The following is a 26143-nucleotide window of genomic DNA, read 5'->3' as shown; positions in this document are numbered from 1 at the left end:
CTTGTATATATACCAATATCAGCTGTCGGGAACTCTTCCCCCTTTGGCATTCAATGTTCGATAAATACAGTGATATCTTCTTTAGCTGCTCACATAGTCACAAAACAAATCTCCATCAGTCTTCCAAGATACCAGGGATGTCTTGGCTGTCGAATTAACTTCCTACGAACATATTGTACAATCTGTATTTCCTTAGCTCTCAACATGGACAAATTCAAAATGGTCTTCATTCAGATTTCATTTGTACATTCAAGTACATTGTACATGCACATGTATATCTTGATAACATATTCTTCTCATTTTGGTGTATTATGTAGACACATGGTTTGCAATTTATTTCAGTTTTGGCTGATTAATGGTAATTTAGGGCTACTTTTCATCATATCATAATAACATCAAATTCACGAGTGAGATTGAAAAAAAAACAACAGCAAACATCAATATCACATTAAATATGTAATACAGAACATTGATATGCACATACTCTGTATTGTAGTACATTCCCCTAACTCTTGACTTTGTCTATTCTGATGCTCTGTACATTAACATTGATGGAATATTTCTTGTGGAATGACTTTCTTGGCAGTATTTTTCCTGGTTCTTAGGCTGATAACCTGGTCTTGCTCAACTGGTATTTCTTCTGTTCACTTTGTCTCAGCTGTGTAAGCCATCTCCATTTAAAATCTCTGGTGACATGTATTGTATGCCTGTTTCTCCAAAACCCGTGTACCAACTGAGGAGCCTGTGTAAGAATTCTCAGATGCGCCCATCATCTTCATCAATAGACTAATTCCTTCCGTCCCACCCCCTCCCCCTGCACAATCTTCTTAAAGCCAAAACATAGTTCTCGTATGCAAGCAGAACTGTTGATTATTGCTTTGAAATGTACACTTCTATGCAAATAACACTGTAATAACACAATTTCAGTTGGGTAACAGGAAACATGTGAAATATTACATGAAAAGGTTCACCAGAAGTCCACAATCTCAGAGATTACCCCCATCATGGTTGCTACCTAATTTTTGTAATCAATTATCAGTTTGAGAGCGACCAGTCGGGCTACAGTGATATCCATCAATCTTCTGTACTGGAGTGAATTACGTACAGCCAAAGTAGGATCTTTGATGTAGCTTGTTGGACGATAAGATTGTGAGGGCACGATTGATCATCGAATTACATTCTACAAGGTTTATACCTTCCCACGATGCTGAACTTCAGGTTAACAGAGAGGGCTCTTCTTGAATAAAAGTTGTGTACTACCATCAAAACTATTCTACACTTTTGATCTCAAAACACTCTGAAACAACTCATCATACTGGCAAAGTGGTGTCCGCCTGGCAAGTTTCATGTTAGACCCTTTGATGTATTGCAAGTAAAATTCCAAGTGATATTGGACGATGAATTTTGAGCCCTTTGAAAAACTATGTTTTGGCTTTAATTAGTATCACCTACGCCTGTACCTGCAAACACAGCAGTTTAGATGCATGGTACGGAAAAAAACCACAAGGTCCATTAAAATCCCTGATGAACCACACAGGTTCTGCCTATTCAAGAGGAAGATATGAGGGAAGTTGTGCCGACTGCTCCTCCGGAAGAGGAGCTGGTAGGTCCAGCGATGGAACCCCCGGGATATGAGCAGACCTTGGCGACGGAATGGCAGGCGGATGTAGTGAATGTGAGAATCAGAATTGTGGCTTTTTTTTTTTTACATCCAGTCATCTAAGTTTATCATACAGCCAAGCCAGCAGCAACAAAGGGGAAGGAAAGTTATCATCTGTACATTTTATATAACAAAGTAATAAAGAGACTCTCCCTTGTGCAAAAGAATTTCATTTGATGTATTATTCTGGATGTGAACTTTCTTAGTTATGCAAAAGAAGACCTTTAAAGGGGAAACTTTCTGTTTTTTCCCTGAACAAGCCAGATTACAGGCGCATGTTGATCAATATTGTTTTCAAAAGGGGGAACTTGTTTTCTTAAAAATTTATGTAGACTGAGATTTTACACAATTGGAATTGTGCTGAGCTTGCTTCTAGGAGATCAGAAACAATTTGGGGAATGACAGTGTTTGTGAAGATTGATAAATTGATGGCACTTGGATGGTTTAAGCTTAGATTACCAGTCAACATACTGGTACTCAAAATGTCCATGTTGAATGATATTCCCTGCTTACCCTGTTCTGCCTTGTGTCTCCCACAAACTGCCATTCCCTTAGTCCCACCCATGCCAAGATACCACCATTCCAACTCACCGTTTGATACCCAACTTAAGAACCCCATGTGAGCTCAGGTCTCCATTCTTCAGAAATCAAATACAACTTTGATTATATCCCCAATGTTTTCTGGGATCACCCCCGATCCCCTTTCGTTTGCCTGCTGATAACCTCAAACCTCAAACCCTCCCTCCCAGCACGTCGATGACGACAATGTTTTCTCCGATGCCGATAATGGGGGCGAGATGCTGGGCGATGCAGGTGCCTGGTCGCCGAGCTTTGGCTTTGGCTTCAAGAAGAAATCCAACTCTGTCAGTAGCTCAAGCTCCTCAGTTGTGAAACGGAAGACCTTCTCATTGACACTGGTATGCTTGTACAATGTTGCGAGGGGAAACCCCATAAGCCTTCCATAGGTACATGTATCAGATGCTTTTGACCTACATGACAAATTGTCCAAACCAGGAGGACAGAAAATGCAAGAAATTGCAATTTCACTTATTTTGCTGCCAACTTACACTCTCGCTCCTTTAAAAATTATTTTCTGCTGTGCTCATTCTGTCTTTTGATGTGTTTTACAGACTTTTTGTTTCTCATCACTTTCCTCAATTGTATTCGTGAAGTGAAAGTGACATTGAAGCTTCGAGTATACCAGCACAATTTTTTTTTTCACACACAAGCTGTGCAGTGATTAATAGTTTTGCATCTAACAAACAACATCAGTGACGTAAGAAAACCTTTTTTCTTTTCGTTTGTTTCTCTCATGAGCAAGAGTGATCATGTTAGGATGTTGTCTGTCAAGTATTATATCCTATGTTTGCTTCATCTTTGAAATGGATGACATCATATAGACTTTCATTTTCTTTGTCAGCTCAACTCATCCTGCTGTTTGCCATATAATAAAACAGTAGGATTTATATTTGCTGGGTGTAAAGCGATAGCACACACTCAAAATCTTGACCCAACGTTCGAAGATTACCCAGTATTGAACTTACATATACATGCTGGTACTGTTTGGATTCTATGAATGCCATATTGATTGGTTCTTGGAAGACATTGGAGACTTCCATTCTATCATCCTTTATCGAGCTTGTGAAATGATGATGTGAACACTGATGTGATATATTTTAGACTTCATAAAATGGGAAAGATTATGGCTGAAAAGTCAAGATACACAGTCTGTAAGTTGTTTCATCATGGCCAGTTGTGTAATACTACAATTGTATATTTATTTTCCTACAATGCTTGCAGCTTGGTCTTTGAAGACTGGCTGGGTGGCAGTTGGTTCATGTGATATTAAAAAACTACAACAACACACATGCACACAATTATCAGACATCCAAGTTTAAAGGAACAGAACAGCACAGAATTGTCTATTAAAAACAAAACAGTTTTTGCCATTACATGCAATTTAATACATTCTGTGGTCTCCTGACAATGTGATAGGTCATTAACTTGATTGTAGATTTCATTAGTCTTTGGCAGGTGACACAGTTGATTTTTCTTTATTTTCTGTATGTCACATGAGTTTCCACTGGAGAACTAAAAGTAGAATATCTGGTATATCAGACTAAATCAGGTCTAAGGTCTCTGTATTCAGGGTCTGTATTCATTCGCTTATTTCAGTCACAAACTCTTCTGAATATGTGTGATGCCATGTTGTGAATTCAGCGGGAGAATTCCTCTCTCCATCTCACCACTTTTTTGCGAAAACTGTTTTCTCACGTTTTCACTGCGTCCGTCGTTGAGCAGCCAAGAGCTAGGAAACTTCACAGATCGCAGGTAAATTTGAATGACCACTAACGAAATGCAGTTGACCTCACCTGTACAGTGTATCTGCAGTTTTAACTTGTAACCGCCACATAATCTGCGTTGATATTTGGGTGATTGTGCTTGTAATTGGCTATACATGATACTATCCGATAGTAACCTACACAATCTACTGTATATGCCATACATTTCGTGGGGCATATTTTGTGGGATTTTATTTTTACAAATTTCATGAGTGGATGCTATTTGCCAATCTAATAAACACTAAAATTTTAACTCTGAGCGGGACAGGAATGTGACGTGCATGTGTGCATATACATTTGCCCATCCACTGCTGTACTCCACATTCATGAATTTATAACTACTCGCAAAATTGTTGGGAAGTCCCTATTCGCAAAAAACTAAGACTCACAAGATATATGGCATATACTGTACTCCTGTATTTACTACAGTAGTACTTTGATATCTATGTAAAAAATTCCAGTATTAGAACTGACAAGGGTGCTCTTCACTATAGATTCATAGTTAACCTTCTTTTTTTCTCGAATTGCTGCATTTGAAAGAAATGCAAGTGTCATTATGATCATGATGTGCTTTCTTTCTTATCCCATTGTATCGTACATATACCGTACATGTGCATATTGTAGCACACACAAGGTTACCTGTACTTAATCCATGTTTCCTATTTCTTCATAGGTTATGAATGAGAGTATTAGAAAGAGTTTACAGGTTTGACCAGAATTAGAGTTATAGGTATCACTGTATGCACTAATTTTGTTTTTTTTTTTTTTTGGTTTTTTCTTTGGACATCATTCTTCACTAATATTCATTCTTAGCCAGGAGTGTGTGTGAATCTTATAAATCAAATTGTAATATTTTTGTGCAACACACTTCTTACAGACACAGACTAGGTTTTATACACTTATGATACTGGACATATCAGAAACACAACTGTAGACTTGAAGGATACATGTTACATGAAAAGAAAACAAACACTTGCTTTGCATAGATATGTATGAAATGCACATAATTCGGAAGTAGAATGATTTTTCATTCTGTATTTTTTTTTTTTGGTTAGATTCTAGTATTAATGGCCATTTACTATTCTGTCGGACTTAACTTTACTTACTAGGGTCTACTTGATTTTGAAAAATATACTTTCAATCAACATTAAACTTCAGACACAATTAAAGATGGCTTAAGTGGAAGAGTGCTTTGCAAATAAATATGTGTGGTAACCTAGTTTTAACTCAAAATGAGTTTGCACATGATTTTGCAAGAGGATATGAATAGATTTAATAATACACTTACTTTGTGTTTGTCTGAGTGGATTTAATTTCTTTGTGAATTTGTCAACTGGAATGCTAATTAATGACTTACTGGTAATGTTTTACTCGAGATCAGTACTAACATTCCATTCCCTTCCTGAAAATATCTCACACACAGAATTTTTGAAGTAGCAGTTTTATCTTTCACCGTCAGGGTGTCTGATCCGTTTTTCCATCAGTTGTTGAATTATACAGTTGAACCTGTCATATATTACCTTTTCTCCTGTAACATGTTGATTTATTAAGCCTGATCACACTGCTGATGAAATTCGAAAACAACAGCAATCCAACAATAATCTCATTTAATACTTAATGTTACATAAGAACTCCTCTACTCTGATGCAATACTTTGTCATTTAATCGGACGGTTATGGCTACATTTAGACTTATTTTTAAAAAGTGATTGATTTGTTTGTATCAATAATTACAGTCACTGTCTTTCAATGATCATAATCTGATTTTCACCCTGCTTTCTTTGAAAGCAGATTGCCTTCCTATTAATGTGTAATTTATTTGGGTTTTTTTTTTGTGTGTATATCTCTCACATGCCTCTCTAACGTGTGCCCATTTTCTTGATTCTTCCTTGTATTCAAGTCATCAACAGACTTTGGTTACCAGATAAGATAGTGCAGCCAGTATGTTATATTTATTGTTCAGGTATACCGCCCTCACCAAACCCAGAGTGATTACAAAACCTTCGTTCAGGACAATGCTCCTGAGATTTACATTCACTGGCTGATGATGTGATGAAAACATCAAATAATTCGTATATTATCTCTGCTTTCAAAGGTGTAATTTGGAGAGAAATGCTTTGTGAAAATGTGTGTGCACCAAAGTGTCATTCCTGCTAATTTTATGTCACTTTGGTAAAAAAAAAGTACTGAAGGAAAAACATTTACCTCTATTTAGTGTTGGTTTGTAATCTGATCTTTGATACTGGATAAATATTTCAATTTATTTTCTAGCTTTTCTGTGATTTCATTTTTATTAATTTGTTTATTTATTTGTTTATATTGTTTTTTGGGGGGAAGGGGCTTCTACTTGTATATCATGAGGTTGGAATCTTTAAACAGAAAAAAAAGAGAATTTACAGTTTTGACTGGAAATCACCTGGAGAGTCAATTTTGCTTGTTAACAGTGTAATTAATGATTATCTTCCACAGTACCACAGGGTATTGTACAGGTCTGTGTATCCATGTTTAATGCTGGGAGTTAATATGCAGTAACTAATATTGGTCATCTATTTTTAGATTTCGCAGGATTGATAATGCGTCTGGTTGGTGGGTTAGTGTGTGTGTGTTTGATATAAATCTTCACAAGAGACTGAGAATGATGTAACAACTAGGTTATCTGATCTACAAAGAAAAAGAGAAAAAGTAACAGAAATCTTCATTTGGTTTAATGATAAATGATTGGATGATGCATGCAATAACGACATTGGCTGAGTGCATGATAATGTGTGGTTTGTGTTTGATGCCTGTGTGAATGTACAGTGTATCTTCACAATGGCACACCGTGTGTTCACTATTTTAGAACGTTATATTGTGTCATTCTGCGACCCTGTCATTATACAGTGCTGTGAGTGATATTGTCCTGTTGTGATAGTATAGTGAGTCCTAGTTACACTAACCCATGGATTAACCACAACCAGTATATCACACCTGACTTTAACTTGAAAAATGCATTTAATAAAAGAATAAAGTAGGGATTTATACATTAGTATACTTCATTACTACCAGTGATGTATGATCTTAGCATGGTAAATTATGACAATTCATAAGTATCATATATGAAAATATGTATGTATATATATATATATATAGTATATAGTTCTCTTTTTATAGATCAACTGGAATGTACTTGTCTCTTTTCAAACAGATAATGCAGTTTGTGAAAATATGAATTTTAGTCACAGACAGTCCAAAATATTTGCTCATATGAAACCTTTGCTGCAGTGAACATTTATCAGAATCACGATCTTTAATGACAAACAAGATTCAAATGAGTAATATAAGAGTAAGATATGAAATATATGAGTGTATATTATAGATATGTGAATGAATATAGACATATTATACTACCAGTAACGAAACAAATGAATCAATAATTTATCAATGAATCAAATGAATTAATAAAAGTATAGATAAGTGATTGATGATTTGATTAATCACATAGATATTATAGTAAATGGATATATGCACAGATAATTTATCAGTCAGTCAATGAAATGATTGAATTCTAGAGAAGTGCCCCAAAAATTAGTTATAAATTTACAACTTGTTTTTTGCATAAATGTCATCATAGATGATGAAGTATATTTGGCTACTGTACGTTACATTAACCACAATTTGGAAAAACAAAACAAAACAGAAGGTATAATTTCAAGATGCAGCCTTTCACTGTGGTGACTACTTCAAAGATTATGTGTGGCATCTTATGTGTTTATTTGACCTGCGTGCTTGCAACCACTCTCAGGGGAGCACGAGCAGCTTGGCAAGCCTCTACAGCACTGGGGAGGAGTTCTACGGGAAGTACCCCATCACCGGCGACATCAACTTTGGCCTCAACTACAACTTCAAGACCAACGTGTTTGAGATCAAGATCCACGGCTGTCGAGACCTGGTCCCGATCGACGCCAAGAGGAACAAATCCGATCCGTGAGTCACAAAGTGCCATCGACCCGCTTTGTTTTAGGCGGTCCCAAATGGCAGCAATTCTTTGGAGGGACATGTTTGATATTAACTTTAGCACAAGAATGTAGTTTTTTTGGTTGTAGTTTGTGAAATTAAAATATTGTTTGAATGCACCTACTATTTCTTGTTGGAAGTATGACAGTGGAAGTCAGAAATGTAGACAGCAACATATTTATATATATATATATATATTTTTTTTTTTTTTTTTTCGTGAATGAGGGAACAAGAGCTTCAAGGCATCTTTGATTCACATACATTTGTACACCATGCAATAATCATGGGGACTAAAGATGTGTAGCCCCATGCCGGGCTGAAGGCCTTCATGTCACTTTGGTGTACAGTTTAAATACAAAATGAGAAACTATTGTAGTCATGCGAATAAGATGGTGAAAATGTACAGCATTAAGGCCACCGCACACTACACGATCAGACTGGTCTTAAAGTCTTAAGCCAAGCTGGGTCTTAAGACCAGTCGTACGACCAGACACCGCACACTATACGACCCGACTGTTAAGCTCGCGCATTGCACACTGCGTGCGCTTGCATTTTACTGCATTGTGAATGGCTGAAAGCCTACGACCAGTTGTAGAAATTCAACATGTCAAATCTCTACGACTAGAAACTGGCAAGACTGTGACGTCACACTTCTAGTCTTAAGGTCTTAAGACCGGTGAATCTGGGCAAAATCGTGTAGTGTGCGGCGGGCTTTAGTATGCCATATGGGGCCCTGAAGCGCAGAACCACAAAACAGTCGCCAGACATGGCTATTTAACCCGTTCCATACTGACTTCTGAAATGCCCATAGACTTAATTCGTAGGCCACCAGGTTCCCGTACGGAATAGGTTAACTAATCATGGACAGTTGTGAAAAAGCATACCCTTAAAGGGTGTGTACAGTTCTAGTCGAGGTGAGGATTTAGCTTTTAACGTTTTGCGAGATATTCAGAAACCACTCTATGAGATGTCAAAGAGCATGCAGTTCTAATGGGTATCAAATGTTTATTCGATGAAAATCGGTTTTGAAATGGCTGAGATATCCAAAAACAAGGTGAAACAAAGAGATCCTAATAAAGTTGTGGCATGTCGCCTTTTATTATTAGCACTTTTTTGGATATCAGCCATTTGAAAACCAATTTTCATCAAATAAACGTTGAATCCTTCTTAAAATTACATGCTCTTTCATATTTCATAAGAGGTTTCTCATTATCTCACTTAGGAATGTTCAGAACATGAATCCCCACCTCAACCAGTACTGTACAGTCCCTTTAAGCTTTGAAACACCATATAACTCATAATAAATGGACTTTCCTAACCCATCTAAATTATGAAAAGAAAGTATAGTACTCTCTGAAAAAGTGTTTGCTGAGAAAAGAGGCTTTAAAGTTTATAGTCTTTTAATGGCTTAATTTCACCCCATTGGTGCTCTGTGCAATGAATGGAACCATAAACAGGATATAAAATGGTAACTAAAAATATTCCACATCCACTGTGAAGGGATTATCAGATTAAGCTCAAATCTTAAGCTGATTATCAGATTAAGCTGAAATTTTGCACACATTAAGTATGCTCTATTCATGACTAGTACAGGGGAAACTTGACAAATTATAACGAACACTGCTAAAACGAGACATCGGTTATTACGAGGAAACTTTTGAGGTCTCATATTTCCTTCCACACTGGTTGTGCAACTTTTTGTTTGTTTTTTGATACACAATCAGATTCTGGCTAGGTGCGTCTAAAGAGAGGATTTAAATGACTTCAGCTGAAAATAATTTTATGTAGTGAAGGGGGGGGGGGAGGAAGGGTCGCCCCTTCATGCAAGTATCTTGTGAAATCTTGGTATTCAAGTGAAAAATGTTGTGCAGTGTTTAACTCATTTTTTGACAGAGTTAATTGTATGTCAATAACTGGAATTGGTTTTTCATTGCTGGCTTGGGAAACTGTCCGTTATTTCATTTGTGATTTTAGGCTTCTGCAGGGCAGCCTACAATGCAGCGTAGATTGTGTACCATACCTTTATCTGCACAGAATTTTGTTCTCATCAATCTGAAGATATTTTGTGGAAATTTCTTGACCGAGGTCACCACAAAGTCTTTGTACAAAATAAACTCACTGTCTGTAGGAACCCAGTGGGTCTGTTACAAATTGTGTGAAGGTCTTTGAATCTAGCAGGGAATGATTTAAAGTATAGGGACCCAGAGTTCAAGAGAGCGCTGTTGGTTGGTGTGATGATTGACGATGTAAAGTTAACTTTCGATCAAGGTAGGCTCACAATTTTACCAGCAGTTTCTGCTTCTCACTGGCAAGCTAGCAGCCTTTAAAAGTTCTGTACATGTATGTTTGTAGTAGACAAACTGAGATTGACATTGTCTGGACCATTTTAAACACACTCCTGTACGAATCAGTCCTTAATCGGATATTTTGAATATGACAAATGCACAAGCATGGTTCCATGAAACAGCGCCCTCTTGAGTTGTAGATTTGTGCACCTTTAAAATCGTACTCCAAGGCAATCAGGAGCAAGTGTATGTTAGAATGAACCATACGATGTGGAGACAGAAAATGATGAGATGTTCATAAGATATTAAAAAAAACAGAAATATTAACCCCCTTGAGGATGAGTCCCGAGTATACTCGGGCAGGTGTCTATGGGAAATGCGTGTTATAGCAAAATCAGTCCGTCCTCAACGGGTTAATCTGCCCTTCTCTCTCTAGTCTCCTCTCTATGCTTTGGAATTAAAAGAAAACAAAACAAAATGATTTTGAAAATTACACATTGCAGATATGTCAAGACCTACCTGCTGCCCGACAAGTCGAAGAATAGCAAACGTAAGACTAAGATGCGCAAGGGTACGATCAATCCCCACTACGACGAGAATCTGCGCTACAACATATCGCAGAGTGAGCTCGAGACGCGCACCCTCAGTATCGCCGTGTGGCACTACGACCGATTCGGGCACAACATGTTCCTCGGCGAGGTGCCGCTGTCTCTCGACGCGGTTCAGTTCAGCAATTACCCGATGAAGTGGCATCAACTCCAGGCTAGGGTAAGGAAGAAGGAAGCTGTATAAGTTGTAGTGGTCACACCTTTTTCAGTTGAAGTGTATACGTCAGTGTGTGATGCAGCAATTATAAGTGACGAAATAAAAGCTTCTGCCATACATGTCAAAAAGCATGCTTCGATTTTTCATTTTTACTCATCATTCATGAAAAATTGTGGTCAAGCTATGTCACATTTGTCACCAAATTCTAGATTTTGTTCCTTAGCGAAGGCATACAAGGGTGTACACATAAATGCTACTGTTTGCTTTTTTGTGAAATATGAGGTCATCATACAGGAGTCAATTCCAGACAAAATGTAATAGCACGTTTCCAATACTGAATTCCATATGAAAGTGTTCTTTTGTTCAGCTTGTGCATGTTTCATTTTATTGTCAATTTACACTTGAGTTACATGTCTAGGCATCTGTTTTGTAAAGGATCAATTTTTTTTTTTTAATGAGTGTAATTAATTCCCTGTTTTCTAACCAAAGACGTGTACTGTACTGCAGACAGATGCTGCATTTGCACATCTGGTCTGTGGATAAAAAAAAGATAAAATGTGCAGACTGAACGCATCCACCTTCTGTACTCTCCGCCTGCTGCTTAGGCTCCCGCTTCCGATGCCAAGCCTATCTCGTACAAGGGCGACATCATCATCGCCCTCATGTTCGAGACGCCGCCGACAGATGAGAACAAGAACGCCAACGAGACGGGGACCCCGTCCAAGCGGAAGTCCAAGAAGGGCCAGAAGTCCAATCCGGTGGGAGGTACCCTCAAGGTCCACGTCAAGGAAGCCAGGAATCTGACCGCTGCCCGTCCGAACGGGTCAGCCAATCCCTACGTAAAACTGTAAGTGACCGGGCTCAGTTCCTCCCTTTTGTTTTTTCCAAGTGACCAATAAATAAACTTGTTGTTTTTACACGCATCTCATGTGCAAAAAACATTTGGTTTCAGTGTTTCTCTGTGAAATCATTCATTTGCCATTTAATTTTTTGAAGATTATCTATTGAGGATGATTTTCACAGAAGTGTGCCATACAATAAGATGTCAGAATAAAATAGTGCTTGCCTCTCATGGATTGAGTGATATTTCTGAAGGACTATTTGTCACCAGGTGAGATGCATTGATGTAGATTTGGTTTATCCAGGTGATATGATAATAATGTAAAAAAACAGAGCGAAAAAAGAAGAAGACACAGCCTATCACCAACATTCAAGTCGGTGATAAATAAAATTCCTTGATTTCTAAAATATAAAGGCAGTACATGTAATATGGCCATTTTGCTTGTCATGGGTGCATGCTCACTAGCCAGACAGAGCTGGAGAAGTGACTCTGACGAGTCACAAAACTGTTTTCTCCTTGATTTTTCACAAGTAAGTCCAGCTGAACAAATCTAATTACGTTTATTAGATGACATGTTACTCCACTCCTTTTAATATCCACTGTAAACCTTCCTCCGTTCAGTTACCTGGAGCCGGACCGAAGCAAGGGGGGCAAGAAGAAGACGTCGGTGATGAAGAACACCATCAACCCGGTCTACGAGCAGGGCTTCGACTTCCCCAACATCACCGAGGAAATCCTGAAGGAACGCGCCCTGGAGGTGGGCATCTGGGACCACGAGCCCGTGGGGACCAGCCCCTTCATGGGCGGAATCCGCCTGGGGAACGGCACAGGTAAAGGAGAAGAGGGCCTCTTTCTCTCTCTTGTTGGTAATGACAAAAAAACCCTGCATCTTTTGTCTTTATTGATTGACTTGTCTTGGCCAATTGCAGTTTGACACAAAACTACTCATTGATTATGTCTTGATTTTGTACGGGCAATGGTTGAATGTATGCGATGAGTTGTCAGAAGACTCTGCCAAAGCATGACAATACGTATGTGTACATTCTTGGCAGGCCTCTGCCTAAAGGAATATTTGTTGGAAATTATAGGAATGAAATCAGAATGGACATGTTGTACCGAAAATCAGAGGGTAAAGTTCCAATACAGTGCACTCCCGTTTTAGCGAACACGGTTGAAATGAATTTCTGGTTACTACAAAGTAAAAATATACTTGGCTCGAACATTACCAGCTCTGTGTTCTGTAGTAATGTTTATTTGTTTGGTTATAACAATATTTTAATATAACAAAAGAAAACTACCAGTCCCGAGCACTTCATTGTAACGGGAGTACACTAATGAATGCTGGTACCAATTGGAAATGACTAAATGTTGCGCTCCCTCAAACCAAAATTTGGTTCAATATCAGTCCAGTTGAAACCCGATGATGAAAATAATGCGTCTTATCCTTCCGATTCGTCGCCTCCAGGTAAGAGCTACGATCGCGAGGTGGGCTGGCAGGATTCCACCGGTGTTGAGATCCAGCTCTGGGATGAGATGCTGGCCAACCACAACCAGTGGGTGGAGGCATGTCTCACCCTCAGGTCATCCCTCCAGAAGGACAAGAAGACATGAGCAGTGAGCGGCAGACGACCACAGGGACAGTAAAACCTTAGACTGAAATCAAGTAGTTTTATTCTTTTTTTAAAATACGATAAGCAATCTTCATCTACCAGGGGGATGATGGAGATTGTTGTTTGGTTTTTTTTTTAGACGAAAGCAAATATTTTATAGAGCAGGACAGAGAATGGCATTGCTTTTCTTCCGCTGTGAAACACAGAATTTTTGATTAATAGGGAGCGTTGGATTTTAGACGCGCGGACGTTCAGAGGGAAAAAAAACATGTTTTAAGCGTGCACAGAAGCGTGCGTCAACTTGACCCGCACTTCTGCGCACGCTCAGAACATGTTTTTTTTCCCTTTGAACGTCCGCGCGTCTAAAATCTGAAGCTCCCTAATAAGAGAGGGTGGGACACTTCTGTTTTTTAGACACAGATTTTTACCCATCCTTATTAGCAGAAGTCGGCAAGATGGATAAGTTTTTAACTTATATTGCTCTAGTTGATTTCATTTTGTTCTAGTTTATTTCATTTTTTTTTCTAGCTGGTTTATGCTGGTGTGATATGCACACCAGCATCTGATGGGCATGCATAAATTTATAAAGAAAGCAAACAAAAAGAAAGCATTTTTTTAGAGAGAGCAAGAAAACAAAGACAAGTATTTCTTAGGGATGTTGAAAAAAGGGCTTGTGCTTCCAACCACACAGATTGTTTGTCTGCAACAGACTTGGACACATTGATGGGAAGTGTGTTGAAATACAACTGGTCTATGTCTGGAAAGTCTGGATCTCAACTTAAGTAGCAACTAGCACTACCAGTAAGCCAGTGTCTTAGCCAGTCTTGATGATATGAACAATAAAACTGTAGCCAATGTAGCAGGACTCTTCCATAGCAAGCCTTTTTCACTTTCTTTGTCTGTAGATGGCACTGACCAAATTAACAAAATCTGTCAAAAGTCAGATTCCGTAAATTGCCTCAAATTCTGTGCAATGAGCAGTGGAACTTTTCTTTTCGTATGTTTAAAGGCATTATCACGAGTGCAGAAGGTCGCCTTTATTTCTTTTCTTTTTTTCCCCCAGTGTCATTTAGATGCTTGGCGGTAGATGAACTTTAAGTACTAATGTGTCAGTCACTTGAGAATGGAAAAGCCAAGGTGTAGTAGAGTGGTGAGAAACATTACAGTACTTTTGATTGACAACGTTTTGCAGGAAACAAAATTGATCTAGGACCAAGCATCTGTGGGGTTTGGTTGTCCTTGCGCCGTTAGTGTATGAATTCTCAATGGCAGGTGCTTGAATCATGGCAATGAAAGTATCCAAGCTGATGGGGAAATTCAACCCATGAGTGCAGGGGTGATCACACTTCAGTCACAGGGTTCATTTTTCATTGCCAACTAGTGTCTGATATTACCTAGTGAGCTGATGTGGCTCTGTGGACTATGCCCAGGACTCTCAGTTGTAAGGTCCTCAGTTCAAATCTGTTGCCAATGGCAGTATAGTGCCTGGGTTGGGCAGGGCACTTTATCCTCATTACCACCTGGCCGGTGGGAAGGAGATACGTATGAATGTCTTGCAGTTGCTTGCATCCACGGTGAGGTGGTATAATAAGTCCAATTCTGAATTTGTATATTACAAATCATTCTAGTAACTGTAGAGCTTGCATGGACGGCATGAAGCAAGAAACTCAGCAATTCAATATCGAAGCCAAAATATGAAACTCCGGGTCAAAGGAGTGAACTGCACATGTATGGTAATGTCCACCCGCTGCATTTTGTACTTGTTGTGGAGGTTGCCTGCACCATGTTGTTATATAGTTAAGATGTGAGAGTAGCCTGCCAGGCTGTCTCATTACTTCACCATAGTTACAGAACATATTATTTATGAGAAAGGACTTGTGGCATTTGAAATATTGTTATAAATTGCCCATCTGGCATCATTTAGCTGAAAAGGGGGCAGGTAGAATCCACCCCCTCCCCCAAGATTTTTCCTTGACAGCAAGTTGCTGTGTTCTTTCTTTGTTAAGTTATTTCATCATAGGTACAAAATATTTACAACTCATTTGACGATAATTTTTGATGATATTGTTGTGTAGTCCAGTGAACGTTTAACATGTACAGATGACACTGTGGGGTCATATTTAATGCACTATGCAAAGGGTAGGGAATACAATAGCAGAGAGCAAGATGTAATGAATACATGTAGTACATGTAGCAGCTTAGAATGTTTATAGAGGGAAGTACAAACTGTACAAACAGTCTGCTAGTGGTGAATATAGATTCAAAATAAACATAGTGATGAAAGGTTGAAAATAATTAGTGATAAAAGATTGAAAATAATCAGTGATTGAAGATTGAAAATAATCATGGTGATAAAAGATTGAAATTAGTCATAGTGATAAAATGCTGAAAATAACCAGTGATGTAAGGCAAAATATAGCTGGATTTTAATCTATGCATACACCCACACAACCTTTTAGAATTAACTCTTGCCTTGTTTAGCTGTATACCGGCTTCCCACCACATCTTCCTCGCTCTCCCTCGAGGAGAGGAGAGGAGAGCACATGGATAGCAGAGTTCAAAGGTCAGGTGAAGGGTCAAGTAAAAGGGGGAAAAAAGTTAGTCTGTAAACCTTTTGATGTCTGCATAAAGGCCAGCCATCGGCCATTTGGTGGAATCCTATTGGTACTTGGTGTTGATTGGGTGGGTTTTTCACACCGGATTGTGGCTAGATGATGCAAAAAAGGGATATGTGAATAGCTTTTAGGTATGTTTATCGGATGCTAGAAGTGTCTTTAAGTCAAATGAAGAGGTGGATGACCATGGGGAGAGTGGTGGCGTCACGCATCGACTCTTGGGGGTAATAACAACGTGGGAGCAGCAGTGGGTCAAAATATGAAATGTGACTTTAAATCTAATGCAGAGGTAATGGTACATGGCAAGTGGTACTACTGTTGTGGTGAAGCTACACTGTAACTCCTGTAAATACCTTTGCTTCAGAATATCACATGAACTGTGTTTGATGTCTACAGATAAATGCCAATTGTTCCCCCCCCCCCTTATTGAAAATGAAAATGTCTGAAATAGACATTTTTCAGGCAAAACTTCCATTTATCATTCCAGCATACTTTGCATTTACGTGATTCTTGTAGACACTTGTAGAGACGCCTTCAGACTTACTTCGAGGTACATATTAGTCATACGATTATTATAATCTTTACTGCATGATATTAAGCTACAGGCTGTAACTTTATGTAGCATGAATGCGATGTAATCATGAGGGATGAAAATGCTTCAATTATGTGCAATTATAAAAGAGCTGTATTTATTTGATATGGTGTTTCAAAAGAATTAAAAAAAAGAACAATTGTTGTATCCTGATGAATGCTAAAATGTATGCAAGTATGTAACCACTGAGCTACGTATATTTCAGCTGTTGTATTAAAAAAAAAATTGTGTAAACTGGGTGTCGAGGCCTATACATTTATGTGCAAACTGCTCTTTTAAGGTGCTCCAAGTTTTAGATAAGAGTTGCCATGGAATACAACCAAGTGATAGATAATGATAGTTACTAGTGTGTCAGTCCTCATTCCATTGGAGGAATGTGTTTATGATGAACAAATCAAGTAGATGGCCCATATTTCCATCAGCTCATTATACTTGCATGCGTGAACTAACTGTATCCCAACTTTGCTGCATGGCTCCGATATGATTATTCGTATTCAATCTGAGAAAAATTCTCGAAAATGTATTTGATGATGGAAATGGGAAATTTACCCGCTACAGTGACGGCGTGAAGTGTATCATGCCCGAGTTATGACTGTGATCTTTTAAAAGTAGGTTAGAGGGTTACTGTCCAGTTATTTAGAAAGCAATGTACTACGTATTCATTTCTCTTCCATGACTCTGAAGTGCTTTCTATTTATGTATTCTTGTTTCCGGGTATCAACTCTTTCGTATGTGCCTTTTTAAAATGGAATGTATCGTGGTGTATTGTATTTGTACTGTATTGTATTTGTATTGTACTTTGTATTGTATGAGATGATATCTTTGTTATGTGGTATGAGAAAGAAATATGTGGTTATTAAGAGAATAAAGTCAGGGGATATATTTAACTTCTAGTGTCCACCTTTGTCCTACGTAGTGGAGTGGAGTGATGCAACAGAACTCTTGTCAAGTGTGAAAGGCTTTTCGACTACAACAACCATATCAACAATAACCACCAGGGGAAACATGGTGTATATTTCTTCTCGAATATGTTCCATGAACATTTATTAGAAAATATTGAAAAAGAGGACGGACATCGATAAAGCAATACAACTTGGTTTACAATGTACACAACACTCATCTGGAAGATATCAGTACAGCATTTCAAAAGACAATAAAGATGCATACATTTGCTCGTGGGTATCATGATGTCATACTGAAAGCCATAATTTTGTGGGGTTTTTTGTAGGCATTCTCTTCCGACACATTTCACACACTGTATTTTACATAGAAATTTTTGACCAGACCAACTCTTATATACAAATCGAGGAAATCAGGTGTACAAGTCACTGCATCCAGTAAAAAGAAAGACAATATAGGAGTGCTGATAAATTCTGAAATTTGGAATACATTCAATGTACAGATACAATACAAAATTTTGTACAGCAATATCACGAACAAACCCTCTTGCCCTCAAAAAAAAAAAAGAAAGTGGCATTCAAATAAATAATCATAATGAAATCTATCATAGATCGAACACACTTACAGTATGTACACTTTGGGTTGCCAAGTTAAAAAAGAAATACTTGGGTACATCATTAACAGATTTCACACAAACATCAGTCCCTAATTGTAACCATCTGCTTTAAAAGAAAAGTTTTGCAGTGTGCAAGGATGCCTGTAGCTGCCAAAAGATGCCTTTTCCAGTTCTACTGGAGTTCTAAGAATCAAACAATTCTCTTTGGGGGTTCTATATCTAAAGGTGGCCACGTTTAAAAGCCTATTCACAGAAGTCCATATAACACACTTTAGAACATTGGTCTCTGCAAAAATAAATATCAAATCAAATCAACACATCAGCGTACACGTAGCTACAGCACTATTTGAACAGAATATGTAGCATTAAATTAAATGTAATGCATGCTACATGAATGCATACATATACCGTTACATATGTACACATGCATGAACGTTGTATATGTGTGATAGTCGAAAGTGTGTGTTTGTGTGTGTGTTTGAAAAGCCTTAACTTGGATTATTAAAGGCTATAGGCAGCATGCAGCTGTGCTTTAAGCTCTTCCATGTAAAATCCCAAATACTACAGTTAAATGGTACAGGAGAATCCCAAACAAACACACTCTTCATCTGCAAAGGAAGACGATTTCGTGAAAAATGCTTGTGATACTGAATAATTCTGGAAAACGGTCATAAATTACCAAGTTATTGGCATGGTGAAATTTGCCAATGTTTCTTGTCCTAATATCCCATGACATGACATTTGTCTCAGCAACATCACCACAATGTATCTATATATATATTTTTTGTTTCGTTTTGTTTTTATGGCAGTGGGGCTTGTGGAAAAACTTGAATGACCTCAATGGCTGTAGATCCACTCTAAGGATGCTTAATGGTCATGAGACAACTTTTTTTCCGCATCCACACCTTTTGAGGATTTTTTGGGGCGGTTAATATGGGCGAATGGTTGCGGCCAGGCCTCGCAGGGCCCACTTCGACGCCGAGATGTTGTCGTGCCGCACGTCCATGAGGAAGATGGGGTTGCGAGCGCAGACGCGGTTCGGGTAGACGGGGCAGAGGTACATCTCGCTGGTCCGCTGCTCGTTGTACGCCGGCTTCTCGCTGTAAGGCAGGCAGGTGATGTGGATGATGGGGAGGAGGGTGGCGCCGTGGCGGGGAGGGCAGTCCTGCAGCTCCCCGGTCGTCTTCTCCCAAGAGCATCCCCAGACATACACCCCGTACACAAACATCCCCTCTTGAGGGGGGTCCCGCACCTGTAACAGTTTCGTGTACATTGTAGGTTAGTTTATTTCTAGTTTATTTCTCAATTAGAAATCACACCTGTCATAACATGCTAACCAAAAAGTGCCTGTAAGTGACACAATGTTACAAAATATACAAGCATACACATATACATCATCCCCACATTGACATATGAAGAAACTAGACATATCGCTACGGCTACTGATATGCCTCCGCCATAATGCATGGTTCTCCTAATAGGTCTATAGTACAATGTCTTGACAATGTGTGATGACAGTTTCACACAACTGGCAAAATATTAAAAGGACAGGTTTGACACAAATGTGCTGAATGTTCACTTTCCTAGAACTAGGTTCAATTGGATGAATGATTAAAATGTCAGAGTGCAGGTATTTGGGGAACTGATGATTTTTACTTGACTTTTGACCCTTTTATAAGTTTATGCATTGAGTAATTTTCAAGGTATTGAGGAAAAGTATAATTTCAGTATCAAATGGGAAAATAGCATTATCTAAACCTGGCCTTTGACCTTTGACCTCACAGTTCCAAAGAGAATCACTGTTAGGTTGAACATGCATAAATATGTAAGTTTCATGATGATACCTGGAGTTACTTTCGAGATATGGAGGAAAAAGTGCAATTTAGCACTTTCACTTGACCTTTGACCTTTGACCTTTTGGCAAGAAACTTCCCCAAAAATATATATTGGGTAATACATGCCATACATCAAGTATAAAAAAAAAAAACCTTCAGGCATATTGCATTCTAAGGAAAGTAGTGATATTTTGAGGAGTTGACCTTGACCTTTGACCCCCTGACCTTTGACCCACGACCCCAACTTCCCTAGATAATCACTGCCCATCAGTACAAGCATATATACTAAGTTCCATGAAGATACCTTGAACCATTTGCGAGATATGGAGAAAAACATGAAATTTCAATTTTTTTTTTCACAAAATAACCTGTGACCTTTGACCTTTGACCCTGTGACCCTAAAATCCACACAAAGTATTATCCCCCAAGGATATACCCTCATACCAAATTTGATGTAAAACCACCACACGGTCCTTGAGATATCGACAAAAACAAAACGGGACGGACGGACGTACGGACGTACGGACGGACGTACGGACGGACGGACGGACGGACGGACGGACGACCCGAAAACATAATGCCTCCGGCCACTTCGTTGCGGAGGCATAAAAAAACAACAGGAGGAAAACTAAATTATGAATTGGTTTGTACTTGAAACCACAGAAGTGGGGATGTATGTAAGAGGACATTTCCCACCATATCAAATGATGCCCTTTCCTCTTCAGTATTAAAAATTTATCTGCTTCTGAATGATACACCTTGAACTGCAATGCTAAACAAAGTGACCCTTTCATAAATGTAGCATAAACATATCTTAAGGTCCCTCATGGTACTGAGTGAAGACAGCTAAACCTGTATACTTTAATGTAACTGTCATTTAAGAGACATGAAATCGACTGACAGCTTGCACCTCCACATTGCAGGCAAAAGGGAACCTTGTTATAATGAGGACCTAAAAACCATGACAACTGCAATATACCTCGTTCTATCAGTTGTCTCAGGGTAAAAAAACAAGGAAATATTAGGAGTTGGGACCTGCAACATCACCTTATTATAAGGGGTTTTGTTATATGTCCAACAGCTTTCCAACAAGGCTCTACAGTAATACTATTACAGCTGTCGTTATCCCTTGCTTATTAACATAATATGGCAGCAAATGGTAGAGACGGTATTTCCCACATTTTGTAAGAGCAAGCAGAGGGCAACATATTTAACTTTAAGTGTAATCTCGTTGGTATATTTGTACAAAAAAATGAAGGTTCTAATTCATATTACAGACACTTTGGTCTACCCACCACTCGAATCTGTTTTCTTGTCTTTCTTTCCTTTAATTTGATTGCTGCAGTACAGTGTTACTAGCTAGAAGTAAATTGTAACAGTTTAAAGTGCATGCAGCTGTGATTCGTGCAAATGAACAACTTAATGCAAAACACAATATACAACAATGGCAGTGACCTCAGTCACTTAACATGGAATATATTGCATGGTTGATTGTCCAATCAGATTACAGAAATCACCATCACTAACCGATAAAATAGTGTTTAAACATATTTATTGTCATATCCATCAAATTCTTCAATTTAACAAAGTTATTGGAAATCCAGCCCAAAATCGCAGAAAGAAAGAAAAAAAGAGAATCAACTCACATGATCTTTGTCCCTGGCCGTGATCTCTGTTTGGAAGACGACTGGCTCTGCCTGGGCAATATTATGCCCATAGGCCCTGATGGCGTCCTGCTTGAGTAGGGCCAGCAGGGCCCTGGGCTGGAAGAATGCCCCCAGCCAGTAGGCCGGAAACTTGTCCCGGCCCTGTGCAAAAATGAGAAGGATAGCCATTACATAACAGAGTTTTCTGTACATGTGTCTTCCCTCTTCACCAGTACCAAACACTGTTCACTGTTTTCTCGCAGATACAACAGAAGACTGCAATAGCCACAGCAATATATATATGTACATTGTATATTAGTCAAATTGCAGTCTGGTAAATGGTCACATGCCTGTAAAAACTGCATTTTCTTCCCCATGTTGGCTTGCTGTGTGGCTACATGCAGACAATATCTTGTCCAGAACATAATTACTTTCCCTGTTTGCCACAATGATGTACCCACTGTGACGATTTATGCCACATAGTTGTTGTCGATTGCATCAAAGGTAAACATATTTTCACTGAGCCATGACCCGACCTTGCTGACCTTTGAGGGTCTACCTAAAATCTATCTTACATATTACCATGTATACTAAATCAATGCCTGTACTCTCATGAACATGAAATTAATTTGTTAAGAAGTGCATAAAACAAACCAGTAATATGAAATGCCTGTAAAATCAGTTGTGCAAGGGCATACCAAACAGTTCTAGGACAATTACCCTCTGAAAAATTACCCCAGACCCTTCCCCTATCCCTAACTCAAATCCTAAACCTGAACCTAATCCTAACCCTAACTCTAACCCTATTCTTTACTTATTACTAACAAGTATTTAGCTGGGAGGTAATTGTCCTTGGGGGGTAATTGCCCTAATACGATAACAAACAGCATAGGGGGTAATGTCTAGTTATTAGCTTTTGATGAAATACATGTATGAAATAAAGAATCAAGGAACTTTTAATAGATTGCATGACTTGCAGGGTCAAGTCCATATGTTTCCTCACTCACCTGGATGATAATTCTCTCGAGGTGTTGGCATCGCTGGGCCAGGTCGGTCATCCATTGGCTGAGGGTCCAATTCGGGGGCGGGGCGGAGTCCCCGCACATCTGGCACCAGACCTCCGGGATGCGGTGGTGGAAGAGGTCGTCGGCGATGTGGATGAGTCGCTCCGACATCTGGTCGCCGAACGTCTCGTTGGGGTTCTCGCACAGCGTCTTCAGTTTCTGTGGTGGTCGATGATGATGAGGAGGAACGTGGGGTTAGTCTTGGATCACCAAGTAAGCCCACAGGTACATGTGACTGCATCTCTATGAAACACCAGTTACCATGACGATTATTTTTGGTTTGTACATCTTCCTGTCTCTAATCTTCACATCTATCTACCGATACCAATATGATATTGGCCTGGTCTTGACGTTTCCATGGATTGCTTTCTCTCCCTGCTATTCCCTCTCTTTCTCTGTATCTATTACTCTCTGTAATATGGATATGATTACAAAACCTTACTTTATATCTTTAGTTCTATGAGTCAATGCAACTCAACATAATGCAAGTCCAAATACGAAATGTAGCAGAAAGTATTTCTCCTGTGGCTCAGTTTCCCCTCTTTTTATTCCAAGGTACATACTGTATACATTTTGCAAGTGGTTTAATTTTTTTGAATTTTGTAAGCTGAGTGATATTTATCAGTATGCACAGTATCACCTCCAGACTGGGATAACATTGAGTTTTCTCTTGAAATGGGATGATACTCATTTCTGATTCTGTTGCTCCTATTTTCAGTCATGAAATCAACCACTTGCGAAACTGTCCTACAATACGCGAAATATCACATTCATGAAATATTTGGCATGCAGTGTACGTAGTATCTTTCTAAATTTTCCAACTCTTGACCCTAGCACTGCATTCCACTTCCGCTATCTTTTATACTGTATTGTATCACATACATTGTACATATATGTGTGAGAGTGTTTGTGTTTGTGTGTATATTTAACCATGTGTGTTCCTCTCTTTCACTTGTAATGCTCTGCCCATCTGTTTCCATCCCCCCCCCCCAAACACCCCTTTTTCTCTTAACCTAGTGGAAACCTCTTGCAACCCAGCTTTGCCTCATCTCGGCAACACAAACTTTGGCCAATAAATAAGCCAACCATGCCCACTGTGAAATCTTTGTGCAAGACTTACGTTGAAGGTGGCCTTGAGGTCGACGAGGAGTTTGATCATCAGGTCAATCTCTCGCAGCACGAAGCGATTGAAGGGCGTGTCTCCACCGGCCTTGCGCACTCTCTCTGCAATGTAGTCCTGCACGTTACCACAGTGAACAGGAAAACATTGCAAGTGTGAAAGGAGTCTACTCCTTAAACAGTCCTGCTCCATTGGGCAAACTCTCAAAAATTATCCCTATTTACACCAAACCTTTAAGCACCTGAGGATGATTTCTAAGACTTAAAAACACACCATTACAACTATGTTTAACTTAATGCTCCTTTAGTGGCTGTGCACAGTATCGAGAGATTGAGAATTAAATGTAGCTCATATTTAATTTGATAGTGTTTTAAGTTTTAATAGTGATGGAACGCACATAGATTTCATTTCAGCAACTTTTAAACAGTTACATGAAGAAGCCCCGATGCAAGCACCAACACTCGATAGAACCAAGTCTGTTACTTGAATGTGTGTATAACCATGCGAATGAAGTGTGCTGTTTATTCAAATGATTGACAGTGTTCTATTTAGCCCTTCATCACTTACAAGTGACTTTCTATTCCATTTTCTTATATTTTGAGGTGTCCTTTTGGGCACGTAAAACTCATGCTCGGCCAAGTATTCTGCAACAACTTGAAAATCTGCTTGCCCAACTGGGCAAGTGACTGGACAAGTGGTAAAGACAAGTTATGTAGCACCCTATAGACTTAACCAGAAGAAGAAGAAGAAGAAGGTGGAAAATGCATCACAGTGTGTATCAGGTTAAGGGCGACGGGGGAGGGGGATTGGGTAGGGGTAGGGCTGGGATGGGGGCTATTCGTCTCACCCTGTTCCAACCCTTTGGAATCTTGCTGATGATGTTGTGACAGATTTCCCAGATCTCCGTCTCACGCTTGCTCTTCAGTAAGGAGCGGCTGGCGCTGGCATAGACACCCATGGAAGCAACCACTGGCTGTAAGGGGGTGCCGTTAACGGATGCCACGGAGGGACCTGAATTCCAGAAATATATGAAGAATGGGTCATAAAGATGTTACTACTATCACTAATATCATACTACAATGTACTACTACAACTCGTCGGGTGCCCATGCATTGGCCGTTAATGCAATACAATTTGTATTGCGTTAACGGCCAATGCACGGGCACCCGACGAACTACTACTACTACTATTACTGGTAAGTAACTGCTACTGTTATTACTTACCCATTGATCGAGGATGAGTCCCGAGTATGTACTTGGGCAAGTGTCTATGGGAAATGTGAGTTGTAGCAAACTCAGCCCATCCTCATATGGGATAAGTACGTTTGTACATGTACAGTAAAACAAGGACTAGGAATAAAAGTACACTGTACCACTGTGATGCCAACTAATCTTTTACCTAGCATTGATTACACTCTTTACTTATATGTGTATAAGATTTATAAACTTTGAACATACATATGCACAAAAAAGTTGGCAATTCGCAATTAGCAGGCTACTTAATTCACTCACACAGGATCTACTGCAAAAGTTGATATTTTCATGTGGGTAACTTTTCGCGTTCCGCTGGGTAAGATGAATTCCACATAATTTTCATTCTGTGGAATCAGAACATTCATTACGAGAACATATGTCATGCAAAAATATTTGTGTGCTTTTATTTTCGCACTAGCTTCTGGCTGTGCGAAATGTGAGAAAATCTAATCAGTTGAGAAAAACAAGGGCATTATGGTGCCACTAATGCCATAGGGTTAAAGGCACTTAACACCCTTATCTCTCTCAACTGATGATTTCTGCACCGCAAAAATTTCCACTTTTACAGTATACTTTCAACTATCATTAGCATACTCTACTGAGCATAGATGCCTGGGACATTGAAAGGATTAAACAGTGAAAAATCACCTTGGAAAGGAGAGGCCGGCCTCGGCTGCAGGACGTGGCTGAGGGTCTTGGTGGATGGCATGGCATCCAAGATCTGGTTGAGCCTGGTGAACACGTACTGGTCATCTCCGAGGACGGTCTGCAGGGAGGATGGTCAAGGATGACGATGACGGTTACAAAATGTCACTAGACTCGGGCGTTTTTACAATCTTTCTATGATGATTGGGCAGCACACAGTTGGACGATCAATAACTCTAAATTTAACTCTAAAATTCTCAAGATATGTAACATGAACATGAAGCAGTATGTGACTGTTCTACACTTTATACAAAACTAGTGTGCCTACTCTTTGTGTAATATGCTTGACATGATCAAATAAT

At 39.2% G+C, this 26143-nt stretch overlaps 2 protein-coding genes across 2 annotated transcripts in view; one reads left to right on the top strand and one right to left on the bottom strand.

Moving 5' to 3' along the window:
- Positions 1-13749, top strand: part of LOC139742175 (synaptotagmin-like protein 4) — a 114369-nt gene extending 100620 nt beyond the window's left edge. Inside the window, exons 8-12 of the mRNA XM_071652754.1 lie at positions 7783-7964; positions 10783-11047; positions 11650-11891; positions 12507-12715; positions 13351-13749. Of these exons, the coding sequence (XP_071508855.1) occupies positions 7783-7964; positions 10783-11047; positions 11650-11891; positions 12507-12715; positions 13351-13496 (1044 nt within the window). The 3' untranslated portion in view covers positions 13497-13749. The remainder of the gene's footprint in view (positions 1-7782; positions 7965-10782; positions 11048-11649; positions 11892-12506; positions 12716-13350) is intronic.
- A 5397-nt stretch (positions 13750-19146) lies between these two features.
- The window catches only part of LOC139742177 (uncharacterized), a 125585-nt gene continuing 118588 nt past the window's right edge, over positions 19147-26143 (bottom strand). Inside the window, exons 85-90 of the mRNA XM_071652755.1 lie at positions 25785-25902; positions 24731-24894; positions 23884-24000; positions 22707-22922; positions 21700-21861; positions 19147-19470 (exon numbers count right to left, since the gene is read on the bottom strand). Of these exons, the coding sequence (XP_071508856.1) occupies positions 19147-19470; positions 21700-21861; positions 22707-22922; positions 23884-24000; positions 24731-24894; positions 25785-25902 (1101 nt within the window). The remainder of the gene's footprint in view (positions 19471-21699; positions 21862-22706; positions 22923-23883; positions 24001-24730; positions 24895-25784; positions 25903-26143) is intronic.

Source organism: Diadema antillarum, unplaced genomic scaffold (genome assembly GCF_040938485.1).
Source record: "Diadema antillarum isolate AM-2024a unplaced genomic scaffold, OU_Dant_1.0 seq00000982_RagTag, whole genome shotgun sequence".
NCBI lineage: Eukaryota > Metazoa > Echinodermata > Echinoidea > Diadematoida > Diadematidae > Diadema > Diadema antillarum.
Note: the sequence above shows the minus strand (reverse complement) of the source record. Positions and strands in the feature narration are given on the sequence as shown.